Source organism: Ptychodera flava, chromosome 14 (genome assembly GCF_041260155.1).
Source record: "Ptychodera flava strain L36383 chromosome 14, AS_Pfla_20210202, whole genome shotgun sequence".
Taxonomy (NCBI): domain Eukaryota; kingdom Metazoa; phylum Hemichordata; class Enteropneusta; family Ptychoderidae; genus Ptychodera; species Ptychodera flava.
Window position 1 is genome coordinate 17066091 of NC_091941.1, and position 19218 is coordinate 17085308.

Sequence of the window (19218 nt, forward strand, 5' to 3'; positions counted from 1 at the left end):
TTAGGAATGATCATACGTCTAAAGAATGTTTTCTAATTGCTTGTAACTTAGGGAGTCCTCGGGTTAGGATAGGAAAAGAGCACACAGTCAGAATCTACTAACCGTCAATTAATCCCTCTAAATGAGGCAGATCAATTGCAAATTAGTCCTATGGCCAACCATAAGAGTTACTGTAAGGCAAATGGTTTATCTTGTAAAAATGTTTCGTAAGAATACGGTGTTTTAAAACAACTGAATCCCAATTTAGTAATCAATTGTGAAACTAGAGAGGACAGTATGATTCACCGCTGTCTTCTTGATTTTTTTCCAATCCTAGCAAATCTCCGACGATAAAAATCGATACCATTTAGATGCAGTCAATGGGTGATTTTCGCTCTGTTGTATTCCAGCGAAAGACGGCTAGACTTGTCGGCGGATGTAACTGATCGCTGACGATTATACAGGAGTCGATATTGACCAACTGTCACCGACAGGGAATATCGGACTTACTACAATAGCGACGATACAACTTTTAACATATTTATCCCTCTCACAATTGATAATTAAGAATGCAAGAACCCCGAGGTGACCCTTACACGCGCCCCGTGTTAATATAATAGGTCGAGTAAAAATTGTGTGACAAAGACCGGCTGGTTGACTGTCGTTACCTTAATTTCATTAGTGAATCGGATCAGTTCATCTGTGCCTGGCCCTGCAGATCTGATAAATGTTTTAAAAGCGCTGATTATTCGAGACTTCAACGACATCCCCCGACACGTCATCACACAAGATGGATGTACAATGGCCCGGTCAGTATGGCCTCTCGGGGCTTATTTGCGCAAACGATCGCAACGTGAGATAACACCCGACGGCTCGCCGTATGGGAATATACATCTCTGTATCTATAGCATTTGGTATCAGTTTCATCATCGAGGGCTAGAAAATAGCACACATCCACTACTAGGGTGTCAAGAATACATATCTTGTGGAAAATAACAGCATGGGAAATAGTCCGGCGAGGCTTAGAAGATCAAGTTCCCTCTCGGGCTCACCTGAGGCAACGGTGCTGACAAAAGACCACGAAAAGATTTTGGTCCAGACCTGGCACAGTATTCGAGGAGATCTTGAGAAAATAGGTTTACTGATGTTCACAGGGTAGGTATCTAAAGCTAAACTAAATGCCTTTTTTGTTTCTCCATGTAATTACCTCGTGAAAGAGCTTTTGACTCATGGACTCGGGGTTGTTCTTTTGCCCGCGATCCATACAGGCAACTTTTACGATTGCCGTCTGTGGCGGTAGGTAAATTATCAACATTTTTGATCTCCAGTTGAAGCGTTAAAGATATGAGTCAATTCGCTGCTACTACTGATTGAATGTTATCTTCAGTTCCATATAATCTTGAATGTCGAGCTTGGTTTGTCAATGGAGAGGTTATTGAATAACAGCGTGGCAAGAAAGGCGTTACCGTATGGTACATTTCCATTGCGGTCATCAGTGTCAGATGATCAAAGGCGCACGTAGTTTGGAGTCCACTGTCTCGGATTGTTTGCGAGTAAACTTATCAAATTCCACATCTGTTCATTACATCTGAAGGATGCTTTCCTCGGGATGTGTGTGCATAATATGTCCTGAGTGCGATTCTGCTGAGTGTTAATTTTGTTTAATGGCGATTGTAATTACGCTCTCGCAATTATAGTTCAGGGATTAAGAATTGAGTCGAGGTCTGCAGTTGGATCAATATCAGATCTAAGGTGAAAGTCACGGCTAGAATCAATGTTCCCCTAGATGTCTGGGTATCATTGTAAAGTACCAACCGCATATTGTGAAGTGATTGGAGCAGTAACAGAAACGATTTTCCTTTGGCAATTTACGTGGCAGTATACGTCTCAGAATATCAACCACCCGTGACAGATACATTGTAAGGTCAAAGCCAAACATTGACCAGGTCCCATTTAATAATTCTTACAACATACAAATTAGTTGACCTGTTTCATCATTAACTTGAGAGAACATATCATGATGCCCCGTAAAATTTTGAATGTGCTCGTTTAACCAAGCTGAAATACGAAAATCCAAGATATCGCATTACACTTGTGCCATAATGATATATTTCCCATAAACTGTCCAATATATATGCATGTATGTATACGAATGATGCATAAATAAAGTTTTGTGATATTTTTAGCTCTATCGGTAAAAGTTCAGGTTTACTTAAGTCCAAGGCTCTCATCCAGCAGCTGGCCATGGTTATTTTTACGGACGACTGTTTTGAAGCGTTTTGTGCAAGGCCGCTTGCTAATTTATGGGATGAAAATATGGAGGGAAGTGCCCCACATATTTATATAACTCTTACATTGATAAGCAGGTTTTGAGTTGTAAAACCTATTTGGCGACTGTTTTGACACTATTCACGACCGATGATAAAGAAATAAATCCATCAACGCGATCAGGACACAGCCCATTTAATTCTCAGTGCTTTGATAATGATGAACGACAATTGAATAAAGAATGCCACATTTCTGTCTCTGTATTCAAGTGAATGCCAGCACAATCTTGGAATTAAATCTTTAGGATTTTATCAGGTGCCTTAGATATGATCGTTTCCATGTACTCCACACAATGCGTGACATACGCGGTTGCTATGGTGCTTGAAAGCAAACAGTCAAACAAACGCTTGCTTCAGATCACCACTTTTGAATTTTATTATCAACAATCCTCATCAACATTCGTGATAGAGTTCAACAGAAAACAATTCGTCTCAAGTGAATATTTGCCCAAGATAAAATGTACGTGCAAATTCGAAATACCTCAAGGACTACTAAGTATGCTTATGATCAAGGTGGCGCCTTAAAATCAAATTACACATTCAAAATAGCCACGTACTTCATAAGCATATTGAATACTCCTTGAGGTATTTCGTCTTGAGAATAGGTGTTGGGCTTGATGAAAGTTACACGAATTTTGTGACAATAGAGCGAAATATGAATTCCGTTTATTTCCTTTTCCAAGACCTTTTTAAAGAATGAGTTCAACCAGTCCTCTAGAATATATTCATTTCTGGAAAATAAACCTTGAAAGAACAGAGTACCGACAATTCAAATACCTTTTGATCTCGTGCCTTTGTTATAAATGGCTTAAGTAATGTGCTGGTATATATAGAATTGAATATGTAATGGTCATTTTTGAAAGGTATCGTCAACATAATGACAGAAGAAAACAGATTTCAAAGCTACTGAACTGAGTGACCCGTATGTGTGTGCCTTGAGATTTATGTAGAGTGGCCGCATACAAGTGAATCCGCCGGAAGTTTAATTTATTACAGCAAGTTTGTTGTGGATGCCACCACAAAGATACTACCCTGCCCCGAGGGCGTTGTGGTTACCATGGTGTTGATTAATGCCTTCAGTGGTAAGGCTCAAGTGTTAATGGCCAATATGTAGGTTTAATGTGAGTGCTGTGTTGAATAAATGATATAAGAGGTGACCTCTCATAACACAGCCAGACAATTTGTCACCATTGATCATAACGGGGTATCAATAAACAGGATCGTAGCTCGATGTTTCAAACAGATTCCTGTGATATTTGATTTACTTGACGGGTTATGACTCATCTCAACACACTTTTGTTTTTGTTTTTTTCGTAATTTGCTGGGATCATCGACGATCTTTAAAATCGTTTTCTGGTGAACGTCATTTTAGTGCACGGAATGTTCTCCCGGTTTTATAGTGCCATGAATAGCTAAAATTATTTATATGCAAAACGTGAGGTTATGAAAAGATGGATATTAGCCATCGAGGTTCAGCGACATCCTGTCTTTCTCTTGATATGTTGCCGTAAAATGACGCATTCTTTTCGGAAATAAATATGCAAATAACCATTAATGATGAACTGAAATTACTTTGACATTTTATGCTTTACGTTTGATTATAAAATAGCATATTAAGAGTGTATAAAAAAGCCGTAATCATGCTGAATAACTGATGGTAAATCTCTACGGCACGTTTTACAACATCGTTAGCACCCCTGGTATTCTAATTACCTTGCAAAAAACCAGTCATTATGTATGCCTCGCAATGGGGAAGGATTCGAGTCCCATGACCACGCTGAGGGGATTGCCATTTCGCTGCAAGACTGAAGTGAATAAATTAAAGAAGATTGGGAGATAGGACGGAAGCCCCTCAAGCATCCGAACATTATTAGCTCTTAACGAGTCGAGTGACGTTTCTTTGCTTGGTTTAGGTATGCTTATTCATGGCAAAAATGATTTAAACCTGAAAAAGGCATCATTCTATACAATCCATTACGATCAATTGATAGTAATGCATAAATAATCTTTTACATCAAATTTCATCAATTTACGATATACATTATTCATAATTTTTCATAAAAATATGCAAATGATTCAACACTCCGTACCGAATTCTAAGATCTTTGTGGCGATGATATTTACCGATGTAAATAACATTTGGTAACCTAGACACCTTTTTAGGCCCTAAATAGTACCTTTATTGATGTGACAATGAAATCCCGAGTATAGTGATGATTTTATAATAAGCAAGGATTCTGAGGATTGTTCGATTACATGTTCCCGTTTACAGGGAACATCCAATATGAAACCATTGTAAAAGCAATGGGTTTAGGATAAGTGATCGGGACATGTGAATATTCAAATGGAATCCCTATATGCTACGTAACAATATGTTAAAGAAAGACTTGCAATGAAAAAGGTCTTTTTGTAAGGATTCTGCTTTCTTGGTAAATAGAAGCTTTACTATTTAATTGGAAGTCTGACTATAGGTTTCTGCCAATCGTCCCGAGTTCATAATGAAAGGCAGAATATCTTATAACCAAGGCTATGGACAAATGATGGTAATAAGGCATAATCAATATTGTCTTATCATCAGTAATTATAATCCTACCGTGATGAAAATGATGTAGCTATATCGTTTCGTTTTACATACAACGCAATTATAGCACATTTTGTACGTTACAATATTTGAAAGTACTTTTCTTTTAACGGCAATGTGCTTCATTGCAATTTATTGCCTGTATACAAAACATATACAATGTGCCTCTGGGACAGAATCTGATAGAGAACTCTGGGACAGAATCTGATAGAGGACTCTCAAAATTTTTACCATTCTTTCCTAATCTACCACATGCGGGGGCGAAAGCTCTCGACGTAAGAAAAATTACAACCGTCTTACTTTTGTTTCAACGCAGGAATAGCTGCCATTTTGAATTTCAAAAATCGATATATGTGAGGTAATCTGTTTCTCAAGTTCCAAAATTTTCACAGTGATCTCTAGTGTTTATTTTTGATTTGGAAGGAGAATGGTTGAAAGTTAAAGTTTGAGCAAAAGTTAAGTCTTTCACTTCCGCGATGCACGCTGCCTTAGTGAGGTACACGATCATAAGAAATCAAAAGGAACAATTTTTACAGTGGCGACTACTGTATACACAAGAATAGAAATGTCAGTCCCTTTTTTTTCTAATTAAAGTCGTTTTAAATCAAACATTTCTGCATAAACAAGTACAGATGAAGGATTGCAGCACTGGCTGACGTGACGCTTTTTCTAAAAGTACGGTCATCGATTAGAATGATCTCAGGAAGTTATAATGAACCGACGATACAGTAGTTTTCGAGTTGTGTACTTCACTGTTATGCCGTAGAAAGATTCATGTGGCTTGTGTATTCCTATGGAGACTTTGATCGTGTTCGTTTCAAGTAGCAGATCATTATTTGAATGAATACACCTGACAGGTGTTCTTTCGCCGTGTAAAAATAACGATGGCTTTTTTACAAGATATATGGAATCTGCAATAGAACGTTAGTAATTAATATTCGTGCGTGAAAAGTATTATTCAACCTACCATTCAACAAGCAGTGTTTTGTTTAAAACACTTTGTCAGAAGCCGTTAAAAGTACCGGCAAGAACCAAACCTCAGTGGTTAAAGATTGTTGCCATAATTTAAGTACCGAAAAATTGATCACTCGCACGCTATCGACGGTTCTACCTTTGAACATTTGCCAAGTTCTCGTTTGAATGTATTAATTAGATACTCTTACTGCATACAGACCGACAAAACAAAACACATCATAAACAATTATTTCAAAGATAGGTCTTTCATTTACATTTAACACGAAAGATAGATATGTTGCAGTTTAATAAAATTATCGTCACTGAACACTCAGTACGCTATGCGCTTCTTCTTCAAATTGGTTTTGAAAATAATTCAAGCTTGATATCAAGTTATCATCACGACCGAGCGAATCTACTTTAAGAGCGCACGTCGGGTCCGATGTCCCCGCTAACACAAACACCCCAAACTGAGTAGTAAACCACCCCATACACTGAGTGGAATGGAAAGACAGTGTGTAATTGGTATGCAGCTGTGCGCACCATCCGCATTAAAGGTATAATGTCACCTGTTCGAATTTTGCCACAGTTACCATGGAAAGAGAAAATCTAACCAATCGCAGATTTTAAGCGGGTGGCCGCTTTTTAAAATCAGGGCCCTCACGCTGCCATTTGGAATACCAAGGAACGCCCCTTTGGAACATATATGGGCATATTTAGATTACAGGTGACAGTATACTTTTAATTTTCAAGAATGCGTCAGTTCTTTTTCAGTGCCATCCCAAACACTGACGGAAGGTAACAAACCTAGATTATCATCGGTTATCTAATATCTCATGACCGTCGAAAAAGGTGAAACCAACAAAATGCAATTCAAAGTGACAACAAAATACACTTATAAAAACTCACGCTAAAACCAGTATCCGATCATATAGTATTGTTTAATTGGATGGTATAATGGCAGGATTTTCACAAGGCTATCTGATCGGGTAGCCTAACTTTGAAAGTGCATGGGTAGAACACGCGAGAGGCAAAGGGGAAAGTTCCAGAGGGCGTCTCCCCTTGCCCTTTTGGAAAATTTTGAGAAAATTAATATGTGCAATTGTGTAATCTGAGAGGTATTTCAATTTATTTCGCACCAAAAATTGAGTACCCCCTTCTTCCTGTCCACATTTTGAGCAACTCCCTTGAAGTTTTCAATTTTTGAGTGACACCCTCACATTCCTCCGACCGCCAGACCGTAAATAATGACGGCTCTCTAATGGATGGATTGGTTACCCATGTATGATGTTTGAACTCCACACTTCATTTTAATTAACTCGATATGGAAGTGAGATCAGTAATGGCGGATATAGCCAATCAGACTGATTGGGCAATGCGAAGCATATTACTGCGCACGCTCTGTTCTGCACTTCCTCCGCAGACGTTTCGTCGATTATCGATCCGGTCGACCGCCGCCCGTGTCCACTTCAACGAAAGACAAACTGCGATTTACCTTATAAGATGCAATACAGTAGAAGCCTGCATACTTTGAAGACTTGCTGGCATGTAATAGTCTTGAGGCAAGATACCACACCTTCCTCAGAGAATCATTAATAAGATTTTAGCGCCCAACATGCGTATGAATAATTTAAAAACAATTTCAGACAATGTTAGCACGTACTGAAATATTTCATCATTGATGCACGCTTAAGTTTATGTTCACACTAAACTATCGTAGTAATCTCAACATCTGTCGCGCTTCATCTAATTTTTGCATGTTTAGCACATTTATACCTTTCTGTCTCTGAATCATTAATTGGGCAATTTTATCGATACTTCTGCCTATCGGACTCGAAATTGGAACTACAGTACTTAGTCACTAAGGCAAAAAGTCGGCGTCAATTACACTTACCCCACACTCGAGAACAGACGGAAATGTCGAGATTAAATCTTCCTTTTCAAGGTAGAATGCGTCTGGGACAGAGGATTCTCAAACTTAAATAAGATATCCTCTTGGCCTATCACTTGTGGGGCTCATTTTGAAGGTTGTGGAGTAAATGAAGTCTTCAACTCCTCAGTTTTTTTTAATATTGAGAATTTTATCTTTCCAAAATAGAGATAACACAAGGAGGGTGGCCATTTTGAATTTGAAATATCGTTAAATATTTGGTAATTTATTTCTCTAGTACCAAAATTTGCACAGCGATCCCCGATTTTTATTCTTGATTTTGAAAGAAATGGTTAAAAGTTTGTCTGAGGAAAGTTTGAGTAAAAGTTTAAGTCTTTCAATTTCGAAGTGCATGCTGCCTTAAAACTCCTTTATTCTTGTCGTTCAAATATACCGGATGTTACACAAATTCCTCTTGTTACGTTTCATATCCCGATACCCTTTTTAACACCGACATGGAAACTGTCTTGAATGTCTTGAATTTGCATTTCATTCCGTACACAGAAGATCAATTTTTTGATAATTGTGTTGTTTCCGATTGTTGATTTCATTTCCAATAAACCATCATAGTTTATGACCCATAAATCTCAGTATACTCTTCTATGTTTATTTTTTTCCTTTGTGTCTTACATAAATGTAACAAATTGATGTTCAATCAGGTTTATTTTTATTGCAAATAAAACCTTGTAAAAGGGCAACCCGATGTTTAATGACTAAGAGAATAAATGAGTACCCAAGAACAATTGATGTTGCACTGTAAAGATAGATTGTCCTGTATAATGGCATAGTCTCGTAAAATCAAAAGAACAAGTTTGATCTTTTGAGCTATCGAGGAAATAATCTGCCAACGTGTACATAGACACGATGACGTAAGAACACTGGAGCCCACGCGTGAGGGGTGAACCGCTTCGTGGAGCAAACATGTTTCCGTCGGCTGTTATCTGATATACCCAAGACAACACAGCAGTCCATGTAGGCCACCTAAACTAGTTTAAAGGGCAGCATATGGGATCCGACGAAAGTAGACTAAGTGTGTCGCCATCGGCACAACCCTTTTGTTTGGCATTAATGAGGCTGCATACGGTAGCTAAGAAAACTAGTTGCACTTCTTAATTAAGTCGACTGAGACCACAGACCGTATAAGGAACAACGAATAGGCAGCCATCTTTCAAGTCGAAGAAAGTTCACACTCTGGAGAAAAAAAAATTGTATGTTTTTTTCATTCAAACAAGCGAGTAACTGTACAGAAAAATCTTACTTACAGGAAATTGACTCCATGTTGACTGAGCATGATGGGCGACATTGGTGGTTATAAGTGGATTGGAAACATTAACAATAAACGATTGGTTGATAAAGTGATAGTAATAAGAAAACCAAAGTATCATTTAAAAGCAAATCTTGCAGTAGACACGAGACACGGCATCAACAAATACACCAGATATACATCTCCACAAAAATATCCTATGTGTCATTTGCGATACCTGATGTTTTAATTCGATTAAGAATATGAAGATCATATAAGATTATGTTGTTAGCAGTTTCAAATTGTATGTTACGAGTATTTTTATAATTGCCTGAATTTATCCTTTGCGATATTTTCGAAATATCAGAAACGTCATTCTTAAAAACAATTGGAACAGCTTAGTAATCATTTTTTCTGCGAAATCAATTAGATGAAAATGTTACTTATCGCTTTTTATCGGCATAGATGTTCTATGACGCTCTCTTTTCTGTTTTTAATGGTAACTTTAGCTTGTTCGAGCACCACCCCGAGGCTAAGACGTACTTTGGTCTTCCCGGCGTTCCGATCACCGAAGAAGACAAACAGATCACCCTGAAGATCAGAGAGCATGGACTTCGCTTCATGAACGTCGTGAGGGATGTCCTCGCTCTGATAGCGGAGAAAAATCGAGCACAGGCTACATCTCTGATGCGAGAACTTGGCAAGCGCCATTTCCACTACAACGCCGATATCAATCTTATCGATGTGAGTATCTACAATCTATCGTAAACAATTCCCAAAAAACAGACACGGAAGAATCATAACGATTTCAAAGGACTGCAAAATAATGTCAATGATGACTATAATCGTGAATATCTATACTAAACGCCTACACATTCATTCAAGGGCTAGTAACGCTAACTTTTGATGATTTTTTCACAATCTTTTGGTATTTAAATTGCAAGTTCTTATTCTGCTTTTAAAAAAATGTTGAAACGCCAAATACTTAGCTTGTCAACATGGTGTCTATGTGTGTAAAATGCACTGTTATTGTTACATTTGAATTCTAGTCCGGACCGGAATTCACTCGTCAACAATTAAAGCGCAGTTTACTCATGTACATGCTGAGTTGACAAGCTTAGTACTGTGTATATCCACAGACAAATAGAGAAACAGACTAGCAACGGGTATTTTTCAAGGCGTGAAGCGGTTACATAACCCATCTATGTTCACCTCGCCTAAGGTACCTCTCGCCTCTCTTTTCCGAAGAGTGCCGACCATGCATCCTTCGGTAATTTTCGGATTTTCGCCAATTGTTAAGCGAAGGTATGTTTGGCAAAGTTTGTGTTGTTGTTGTCGTGTGGTGCTGAGCGGAATTGGCGTGCTGGCGAAAACGGGAGTGTTTTGAGCTTCAGGAAAGTGAGTTTTTAGTCCGGCAGCCAAATCCACTTTTTGTGCTGAACCTTGTGTTAGGGTCTTAAGTTTTTTTTAAACCGGATTTTGCTAGTCAAGATAACCAAAGTGAAAAAAATAGTTACTGGATCTCTGTCAGTATTGAGCAATTTTAGATAATTAGCATAAACAAAATGGCCGCCAAATTATCACAAATTACCATTGGAAGCAGTAGAAGTAGGCTTTATATTGTGAAAGTCTGCTAGTAAAAGCACATTTCTATTATTGCCTCAACTAAAAAAAAGGTTAGTAATCACAGATGAATAAATTTAAATACTAATTTGCATAAATTAACACAAAATTATCACAAATTACCATTGGAAACAGTAGAAATAGGCTTTATATTGTTATAGTCTGCTAGTAAAAGCACATTTCTATTAGTGGTTCAACTAAATGAGGTTAGTAATCATAGATGAATTAAATTTAAATACTAATTTGCATAAATTAACACAAAATTATCACAAATTACCATCGGAAGCAGTAGATGTAGGGTTTATGTTGTTAAAGTCTTCTAGTAAAAGCACATTTGTGTCTATGTTTACAACTATTGTCTTACAAATTCTGACCTACTGTCATTGGATTATAGATTGATATGATTGCGATTATTCTATTAGTGCTTCGATTAAAAAAAGGTTAGTAATTATAGCTGTATAAATTTAAATACTAATTTGCATAAATTAATACAATATTATCACAAATTACAATTGGAAGCAGTAGAAGTAGGCTTTATATTGTTAAAGTCTGCTAGTAAAAGCACATTTCTATTAGTGCTTAAACTAAAAAAGGTTAGTAATCATAGATGAATGAATTTAAATACTAATTTACATAAATTAACACATAAACATATTTATAGGAAAGCTTGAACTGTACTAAAGTAGATTATAAACAATGCTACGATAAATGCTAAATTAATTGGTGCGGCAAAGGGGAAGGCAGCTCCACACACCATACTATTTTTGCGGATATTCTTTGTTTTCCTATGTAACTCGTAATATGTTTAATATGTTCGTCTTCTATAATTTTGGACACAGTGTTGGGATACTATGGCGAAACAAAAAGTCTACAACGAGGTAAAAGTAGGCTCCGTGTTTCATACAGCTCTCTCAACATTATACACATGCCTGAACATAAATATAACCGGTCCAATAACTGGCAAACGAAAATACCACAACAGTCTTACAAGGAATACAATCTCTAACAGAAAGAGACCAAATGCAACAAGCAAAGAAGCTCCTCGGACGTTTCGAAGAAGAAGTCAAATAACAACTTACACATTAACTCAAAATATAAGTTGTTACGTGCAAAAAAATACTTCCCCAAACAGAACCAAAGGGCTTTTTTTCAGGGCCACCAAATTTTTCAGCCAAAGAACTATCATTGAAATACGATGCCAGGCCATCATATTCAAAATACACACAGAGAAAATTTAACAGATTGAGGAAAGCTTCTCTGATAATGGAAGCAAAAGAAAAGAATTAATTAAAGAAACAAACAAAAAATAAGACGCAAACAGGCATACCAAATACAAATCCCTAAGAACTCTAAATGTATTAAAATATCTCTCGGAATATGAACAGTACGATTGGAACTAATTTGGGATAATTGGATTTTCATATTTTGCGAATTCTGAAAAGTGTTCGATGCCATATAGCTGAATGTTGCAGTATCGCAAATTACTCATAAAAACAAGTGTGTAATATAAAAGAAAAGCAGATTAGATTACATTTGAAGATTAAATCGACATTACGTCACCATCCAATTATCCCAGATTAGTTCCAATTCTGTTGAACTATTAACTCCTGAAATAACATTGAATATAGGCTTAAAATTTATCACTGGAAAATTCCGAAATGCATTTCAATACAACCAAATCTAACATAACATAGGCAGAAAAAATGCCATCAAAACACTATCAAATTGAACCATAACATTAGCATTAAACCATTAGATAAAGACAGGGGAAATGGAATAGCAATATCAAGTTAAACAGATTACTTTGAAGAAAGTCACAGACTTTTGAGCCAAAATAGATTACGATACAAAAGTGCATGTAAATGACAGCAACAACACAACCAGAAAACTACACGGACATGTACTAAAATAAACAAATAGACAAATGATACGTTCAAATATCATGATCGCTTGAATACACATAATATGCACACCAACGCAGTATCCAAATTCAAAAAGTCAACAGCATCAGCAAATTCATTTGTCGTCACGGTCCAAATTATTTATGGCTGCTCTAGCCCAACACACAAAATATCGGAATACATAATATAGACTAGTTCTTAAAACTGATTGTACATAACCAGCCAATGTACATTAAAGACACAACGGACTTTACCAACAAACTAAGCAAGATAACAATACAATATAATGCATTACTAGTCACTCTGGATGTAACCTCGATGTACACAAATACTCCACAAACTGAAGCAAGCTGTCACAAACGCACTTGATTCAGTATCAACTATCAATTACAGCTGTAAAATATAAAGAAAAGATCGAAGCGTTCCACTAAAGAATTACCAACAATAATTCTGCAACATAACACGGTTGAATTTAACAGAAAGTCTACCAACAGATTTGTGGCATATAGCCTGGGTTCACCACTTTCGCCGGAAATCGCTGATACAACATTCTACAACCTTGAAACTGAGGTCATTAAACTACACAGAAGCAGACTTTCCTTTTGGAAACGATTCAGAGATGATGTTTTCGTGATCTATATGGGAACAGAAACTGAGCTAATGTGAATTTATGGCTAACATCAATAAGTTACACTGAACTTTCAAATTTACAATAGAGTATTCTCCTCAAAGTGTCATTAATGATTTACAAAGTCAATGATACAATAAAGGGAGAATTCTCGACACATAAACTCACACCAAAATAACGGACCATTTCAATATCTAGCCAGAAACTTGTGCGACCCAAAAAGTATTTTTACTGGTTTAATTCAGGTAAATTGCTGAGATATGTCCGTGTAACAACATATAATAATAACCAAGACTTTGACAAGAAAGTTGAATTTTCAACAAAAAAACAAAAACAAAAAAACAAGGTTATAAGACCACAGAAATCGCACAATCAGAAAAAGGAAGTTGGACACACAAAGTGCGAATCGTACCTCAAACTAGGGAAAATCAAGAATAATAAAACTAATATACATACGCAACCAAATACAAATTAGAACAAACGATATAAAAGCACTAACAATGAAATGGAAAGTAATTGAAAGCGATGAACGTCTTCAGTTTTTGCTCTCTGAAAAACCAATAATAGCATACAAGGGAAACAAAACTTAAAAGATGAATTACTTGTAGTAATAGCCAAAATCAACGCAAAGGATCAACGAAAAAGAGAAAAAAAACAAACAAATTAACACAAAAATAAAGAACAAGAGAGATCAACAACGTCAGGCCATACACAGACAATACAAATATACCATCTCACACTTAATTGGATTCAGATCCAAATATATCAATAATAGTTTCGTTACTAAATGAACAAATGTAATTCTAGAGGTCATACACGAACAAAATAAGGATAACAACATTAAAAGACTGAAGAAGAACTCACATTTAAGAGTTTCGAAATGCACGTTAAAATGGATCACAAATGATTTTGACACTACAGACCGAACGACGAATCGTCATAGTACATCCAAAAATAAATTAAACCCCCCCCCCCAAAATACACATATTAAGAGTAACATACGAAAAAACTGAACATCCTCAAAAATAGTATGGTGTGTTGAGCCGCCTTCCCCTTTTTACCTTTAGAGAACCCAAGTAACTTTGGAAATATCTTCTATAAGTCATTGTACTCCAAACCCATAGTCTTTTTCTGATACACAAAGTGTGACTAATCATGGATTCAATGTGACGTCAGCAAAATCCATATCAACCTCGAAAGTAGTGTAAATCACAACGTTTTTTTTCTTAAATGTACATAAAATTCATTGATAGTCGAGCTAGGAAAAAGTTTCCACCTTACTTAATCATTGTTTCGGTTAGAAAATCACAACTCAGGTTGTTTTAGCCAAGGCATAAAGATCACTAACTTACTTAGAAACATAACAGAGGCTCTTGGCAGAGTGAAACACAATTACGAGAACACTGTCGGCATCAGTTTATATCTTTTTACAAGTAAACAGACTAGTACTCGACAATGGACGAAGGCTAAACTAGTCGGCTGCTTACATGTCTGATTATCAACATTAAATTTGCAACAGAAAAAGAAGTTTATGTACGTGCAACTATTAAAACAGTGACGTAAAAGCTACTGTGTTAAAATAACTGCACAAAGTACAGTTAATGATAATAATGTAGAGTTACGCTTAACAAAGAATTGTTTACAGCTAGCTGCCATCTTGAAATTATGCAAATTAGCATGTCATTCAAATAATATATGCCAGCATTTATGTTCCAGTTTGCCGTTAGCAACTGCTTGGTGATTAAACGAGAAAAAACAAAGTTACAGTATGTATAAAGCCATTTGAGTCTTCTTTCTCATACAAAGTGCAATAAGCTGGCAGCCATTTTGATTATGCTAATTTTCTCAAATTGCTTAATGCTGACAGAGGGCCAGTAGTTATACTTCTTTTTGTGGTGGTCTTGGCAAACGAAATCCACCAAGAAAAAAACTTAAGACCACAAAGCAAGGTTTACCCCACTGGCAGCTGGCTGCCGGACATGTTTACAGCTAGCCGCCATCTTGAAATTATGCAAATTAGCATGCCATTCAAATTATATATGCCAATATTTATGTTCCTGTTTGCCGTCAGCAACTGCTTGGTGATTAAACGAGAAAAATAAAGTTACAGTATGTATAAAGCAATTTGAGTCTTCTTTCTCATACAAAAAGCAATAAACTGGCGGCCATTTTGATTATGCTAATTTTCTCAAATTGCTCAATGCTGACAGAGGGCCAGTAATTATATTTCTTTTTGTGGTGGTCTTGGCAAACGAAATCCACCAAGAAAAAAACTTACGACCACAAAGCAAGGTTTACCCCACTGGCAGCTGGCTGCCGGACATGTTTACAGCTAGCCGCCATCTTGAAATTATGCAAATTAGCATGCCATTCAAATTATATATGCCAATATTTATGTTCCTGTTTGCCGTCAGCAACTGCTTGGTGATTAAACGAGAAAAATAAAGTTACAGTATGTATAAAGCAATTTGAGTCTTCTTTCTCATACAAAAAGCAATAAACTGGCGGCCATTTTGATTATGCTAATTTTCTCAAATTGCTCAATGCTGACAGAGGGCCAGTAATTATATTTCTTTTGTGGTGGTCTTGACAAACGAAATCCACCAAGAAAAAAACTTAAGACCACAAAGCAAGGTTACCCCACTGGCTGCCGGACTATTTACCATTTTAAAATTCCTCTCATATTTTTATGAATATATAATGAGTGTGTTTGAACCGAATTTGAAAGTCTATTATCGATACTGTCAAGTTTTACTCAATGGTTTACGGTTAGTCATACCGTCTTATACACGTTCGTCAAGGAACGACATGTTTATGAAACTGCTGGCGTGTTATGTTTTGATTGGTGTGAAGCAGTGTTTCTGCCCTGAGAGCTCACAAAGTAACTATGGTTGCTACGCGACTGGCAGCACGATGCCATCTCGTCGTATTTTCGCATGATCTCGTGCAATTATCAACCACAAACAAAGTCTCCAAAAAGTTTAACACCTTTGAAGCTCATTTTAATATGAAAAGGCCATAGTCTACCGAGACGACCATTGAACAAAAGGCATGGAGCGTTGCTAGTCTGTTTCTATTTGTCTGTGGTATATCAGCATGCTTTGGGGGTAGAACAAGAAATGATGGTCGACGTTAAAAACAAAAATAGCGGCAAAATCATCAAAAGTTATCATTACTGGCCCCTATTCGTCATTCATCAACCATATAAAATCACTTTCTAGAGGTATGAATGGTTTGTATAGTATTATCAACGGTACACTGTAGGCGTACCCATAGAGCATTATGTTGTTCGTTATTTAATCAGATTTGACTGTTATATCTCAGAAGAAGCTTAATATACTAACAAAATAGATGAGCGGATGTTGTTTTAGTATTGGAAAATCAGATCGAATAAAACATTTTGCTGGACCAAAAGGTACTTTCGTGAAAGGTAAATGTTTTATTTGAGACAGGAGGATATCAATTGATTTTATAAATTGATTGCAAAGGTACCATTTGTGTACGATCAAACCATGAAGCCAACCGATCAAACCATGAAGCCAACCTCTATTATCGATGTGCATTTTACATCAGATTGGAGATGACTCCGATTCCTGTGCGGGGGTACACGGTTCGATGAATTGTCGAGCGTGCATAGTCGTTTTGGTTTTATTCAAAACGTCAACGTTGAGTGCTCGAGGCCAGAAAGGTGTCTATTTGCAAAGCGAGCAAAAATATAAGGTTGATTGTTTTAAAATTTCGCTCGTCGTATGCTCTAGTTCAATTCCTTTTAACTTAGGAGTGTTCTCTTTCACATATGATAAAAAATTAAAATCAGGGGGTCACAGTGAAAATGTTTGGATTAAGAAGCAAATTAGTACCCTCACATTTACCAGTATTTTTAATCTAAAATGGCTCACAGTCTTATCGTTAACTCATAGAAAAGTCACATTTTCTATTTTTAATGAAAAAGAGCGATGAAAAACTACTTTTCTCTTCAGGTTTCAGAATGGAGATAGCTTCAGATCAGTAAATGGATATCAAAATGAGGGATGTATAAGTATGTCCGCTGCGGACATACTTATACATCTGGCAGTGCGTACTTATACGCTGCGTACATTCTGCCCAGAGCAATGGTACAACTTCCAGAAAACAATTAATTACCACCCTTATTTATCAATTATTGTTCTGGGTCTTCCATACGGTCGGAGTCACTGTAAAACTTAATCCCGAGGAATTTGGAAAGAGTGCATCAAATTTGCTAATGATCCGATTTGCTCACCGCAAGCTGTGAGGAAAATTGACCTCAATGCGGATAAGATAGAAAACTCGATGGGCAGATAATAGTGGCTTGTTATCCCGTGTTGTGTCGCCTGCAGGTGTTTGGACAGCAATTCATCATGGCCATCCAGCCGACCCTTTCCAAGAGCTGGGATAAGAAGGTGGAGGATGCCTGGATACAACTCTTCAAATTCATCGCATATTCCTTAAAAGTCGGCATGCTGGAAGCTATAGACGAAAACAGACCCGACGAACCCGATGACACACAGCGAGAAAACGGGGGTGCCGCGCCCCCGTATCGTCGCCGAACTCTTGACCACACGTAGACGTGGGTGTCACCTTTAATTCATAACTAGCAGAACTGATGATCGGCCGGATATTTTGACGAAATCGTAGGGTTATATTCGAGTGGTTGACCGCAGGGTATTTTATGGTGATGGCTTTACGAGGCGTGCACGCCTTCTTCACACGTCAGCTTTATGAAATCGCCCGATAAAGCCAGACAGCAGACTACTTTAAGCGTGTGGTAAATTTTGATAAAGACTAGTACAAGAAGCTCGGACGTCTACATGTTGACATTTTAACTGACCTTCGAACAAAAGCCAAACGTTTTATAAAAAACTGCGTGAAAAATAAAAAACAATCCAAAGAGTAAACAGCTATAATAAACATTTGAATTCAATCGTGCGACAGCAGACACAACAATGTAAATCTTTATGCAGACGATTTCCCTAAAAACTTTAGCTAATCCCATCTTTACAGACAGAGGATCATCCCCTTCGAGTCACGCCACATAAAGTCTTCAATTATTTCGAACTGTCAATAAAGCGTTACAACTGTCATCATTGCTTAACTGCCCGAGCATCACGGACTGTACTCGACCGACGGATTAAAATCTTAAATCTGACAAAAGATGGAATACAAGGAATTTATTCGACAGTTTGGCTTCTAAACCCACGTTGCCGGGAGCGAGTATCTATATATCTAACATTCACATCACATCGCTCTATGTAGTTGGCTGACAGACTTAGTATGAACTGACGGAATTGGAAGCGAATTGATTTGGAATACATATACGAAGGCTTATAATTTCGACCGAATGGCCTTTGCCGTTACATTGAATATCTTATGTGTACTGTGGGTGAACATTTTTCGAAAGATGTGACATTCCGATATCATTATCATATATATCTTTAAATTAATTTTTTACACATGAGTCTGGGTGTTTGCCTTTTCTAATGGTACAATTGTGATATTATTTTAGACACTCTTCAAATCTTAGAAACAGACCAAGTTGGCACATAAATCGATAAAAAGAGTATTTTTGTTATAACATGTCCAATCCATGTTGTGTATGAGACGCCACATCGAAGCTCTGAATTCGTTTTGATCGGCCGTTGGCGTTGCCAAAGTCTCCGCAGAGAAAAGCATTGAGAGTGAAAATTAATATTTTTGAAACTTGCGAGGATTTATTACAGCTAGTACGTATATCCTGCCAAAACGCTAAATAAACGAGCTGTTCAAACTGTTTCGATTCTTCATTTGCTAGCGTTTATTTGAAAACACTTCAATCGCATTTCTCTGGGTAAGCCTATGCGTTTCGACGTCATTATAATGGGGGACAAAGAGCATATTCTGATATTACGCGGCAATATAGCACTCTGTAAATGCGTCGGAAAGCGGAGGTTTAACACATTACCCTGTAATTTATAAACAGCGTCCCTGTCAATGTCGACTCAAGCGTCAAGGTGTGCCCACACACGAGCGTAAACTCCCGCGGTACAATGGGGGC

At 37.2% G+C, this 19218-nt stretch overlaps 1 protein-coding gene across 1 annotated transcript; it reads left to right on the forward strand.

Moving 5' to 3' along the window:
* The first annotated feature begins 663 nt into the window (after positions 1–663).
* LOC139149564 (uncharacterized) lies at positions 664–18955 on the forward strand. Its single transcript, XM_070721387.1, has 3 exons — positions 664–1134; positions 9524–9758; positions 17525–18955. Exons 1-3 carry the CDS (start codon positions 980–982, stop codon positions 17750–17752), a joined length of 618 nt encoding a protein of 205 aa, XP_070577488.1. The 5' UTR covers positions 664–979; the 3' UTR covers positions 17753–18955.
* Positions 18956–19218: the final 263 nt, after the last annotated feature.

Bases quoted from the DNA above. Each gene is read 5' to 3' on its own strand.
- LOC139149564 (XM_070721387.1), top strand. From the start codon at position 980: ATGGGAAATAGTCCGGCGAGGCTTAGAAGATCAAGTTCCCTCTCGGGC. The intron at 1,135-9,523 runs GTAGGTATCTAA...TGGTAACTTTAG, and splicing joins GGTTTACTGATGTTCACAGG to CTTGTTCGAGCACCACCCCG. The intron at 9,759-17,524 runs GTGAGTATCTAC...TGTCGCCTGCAG, and splicing joins CCGATATCAATCTTATCGAT to GTGTTTGGACAGCAATTCAT.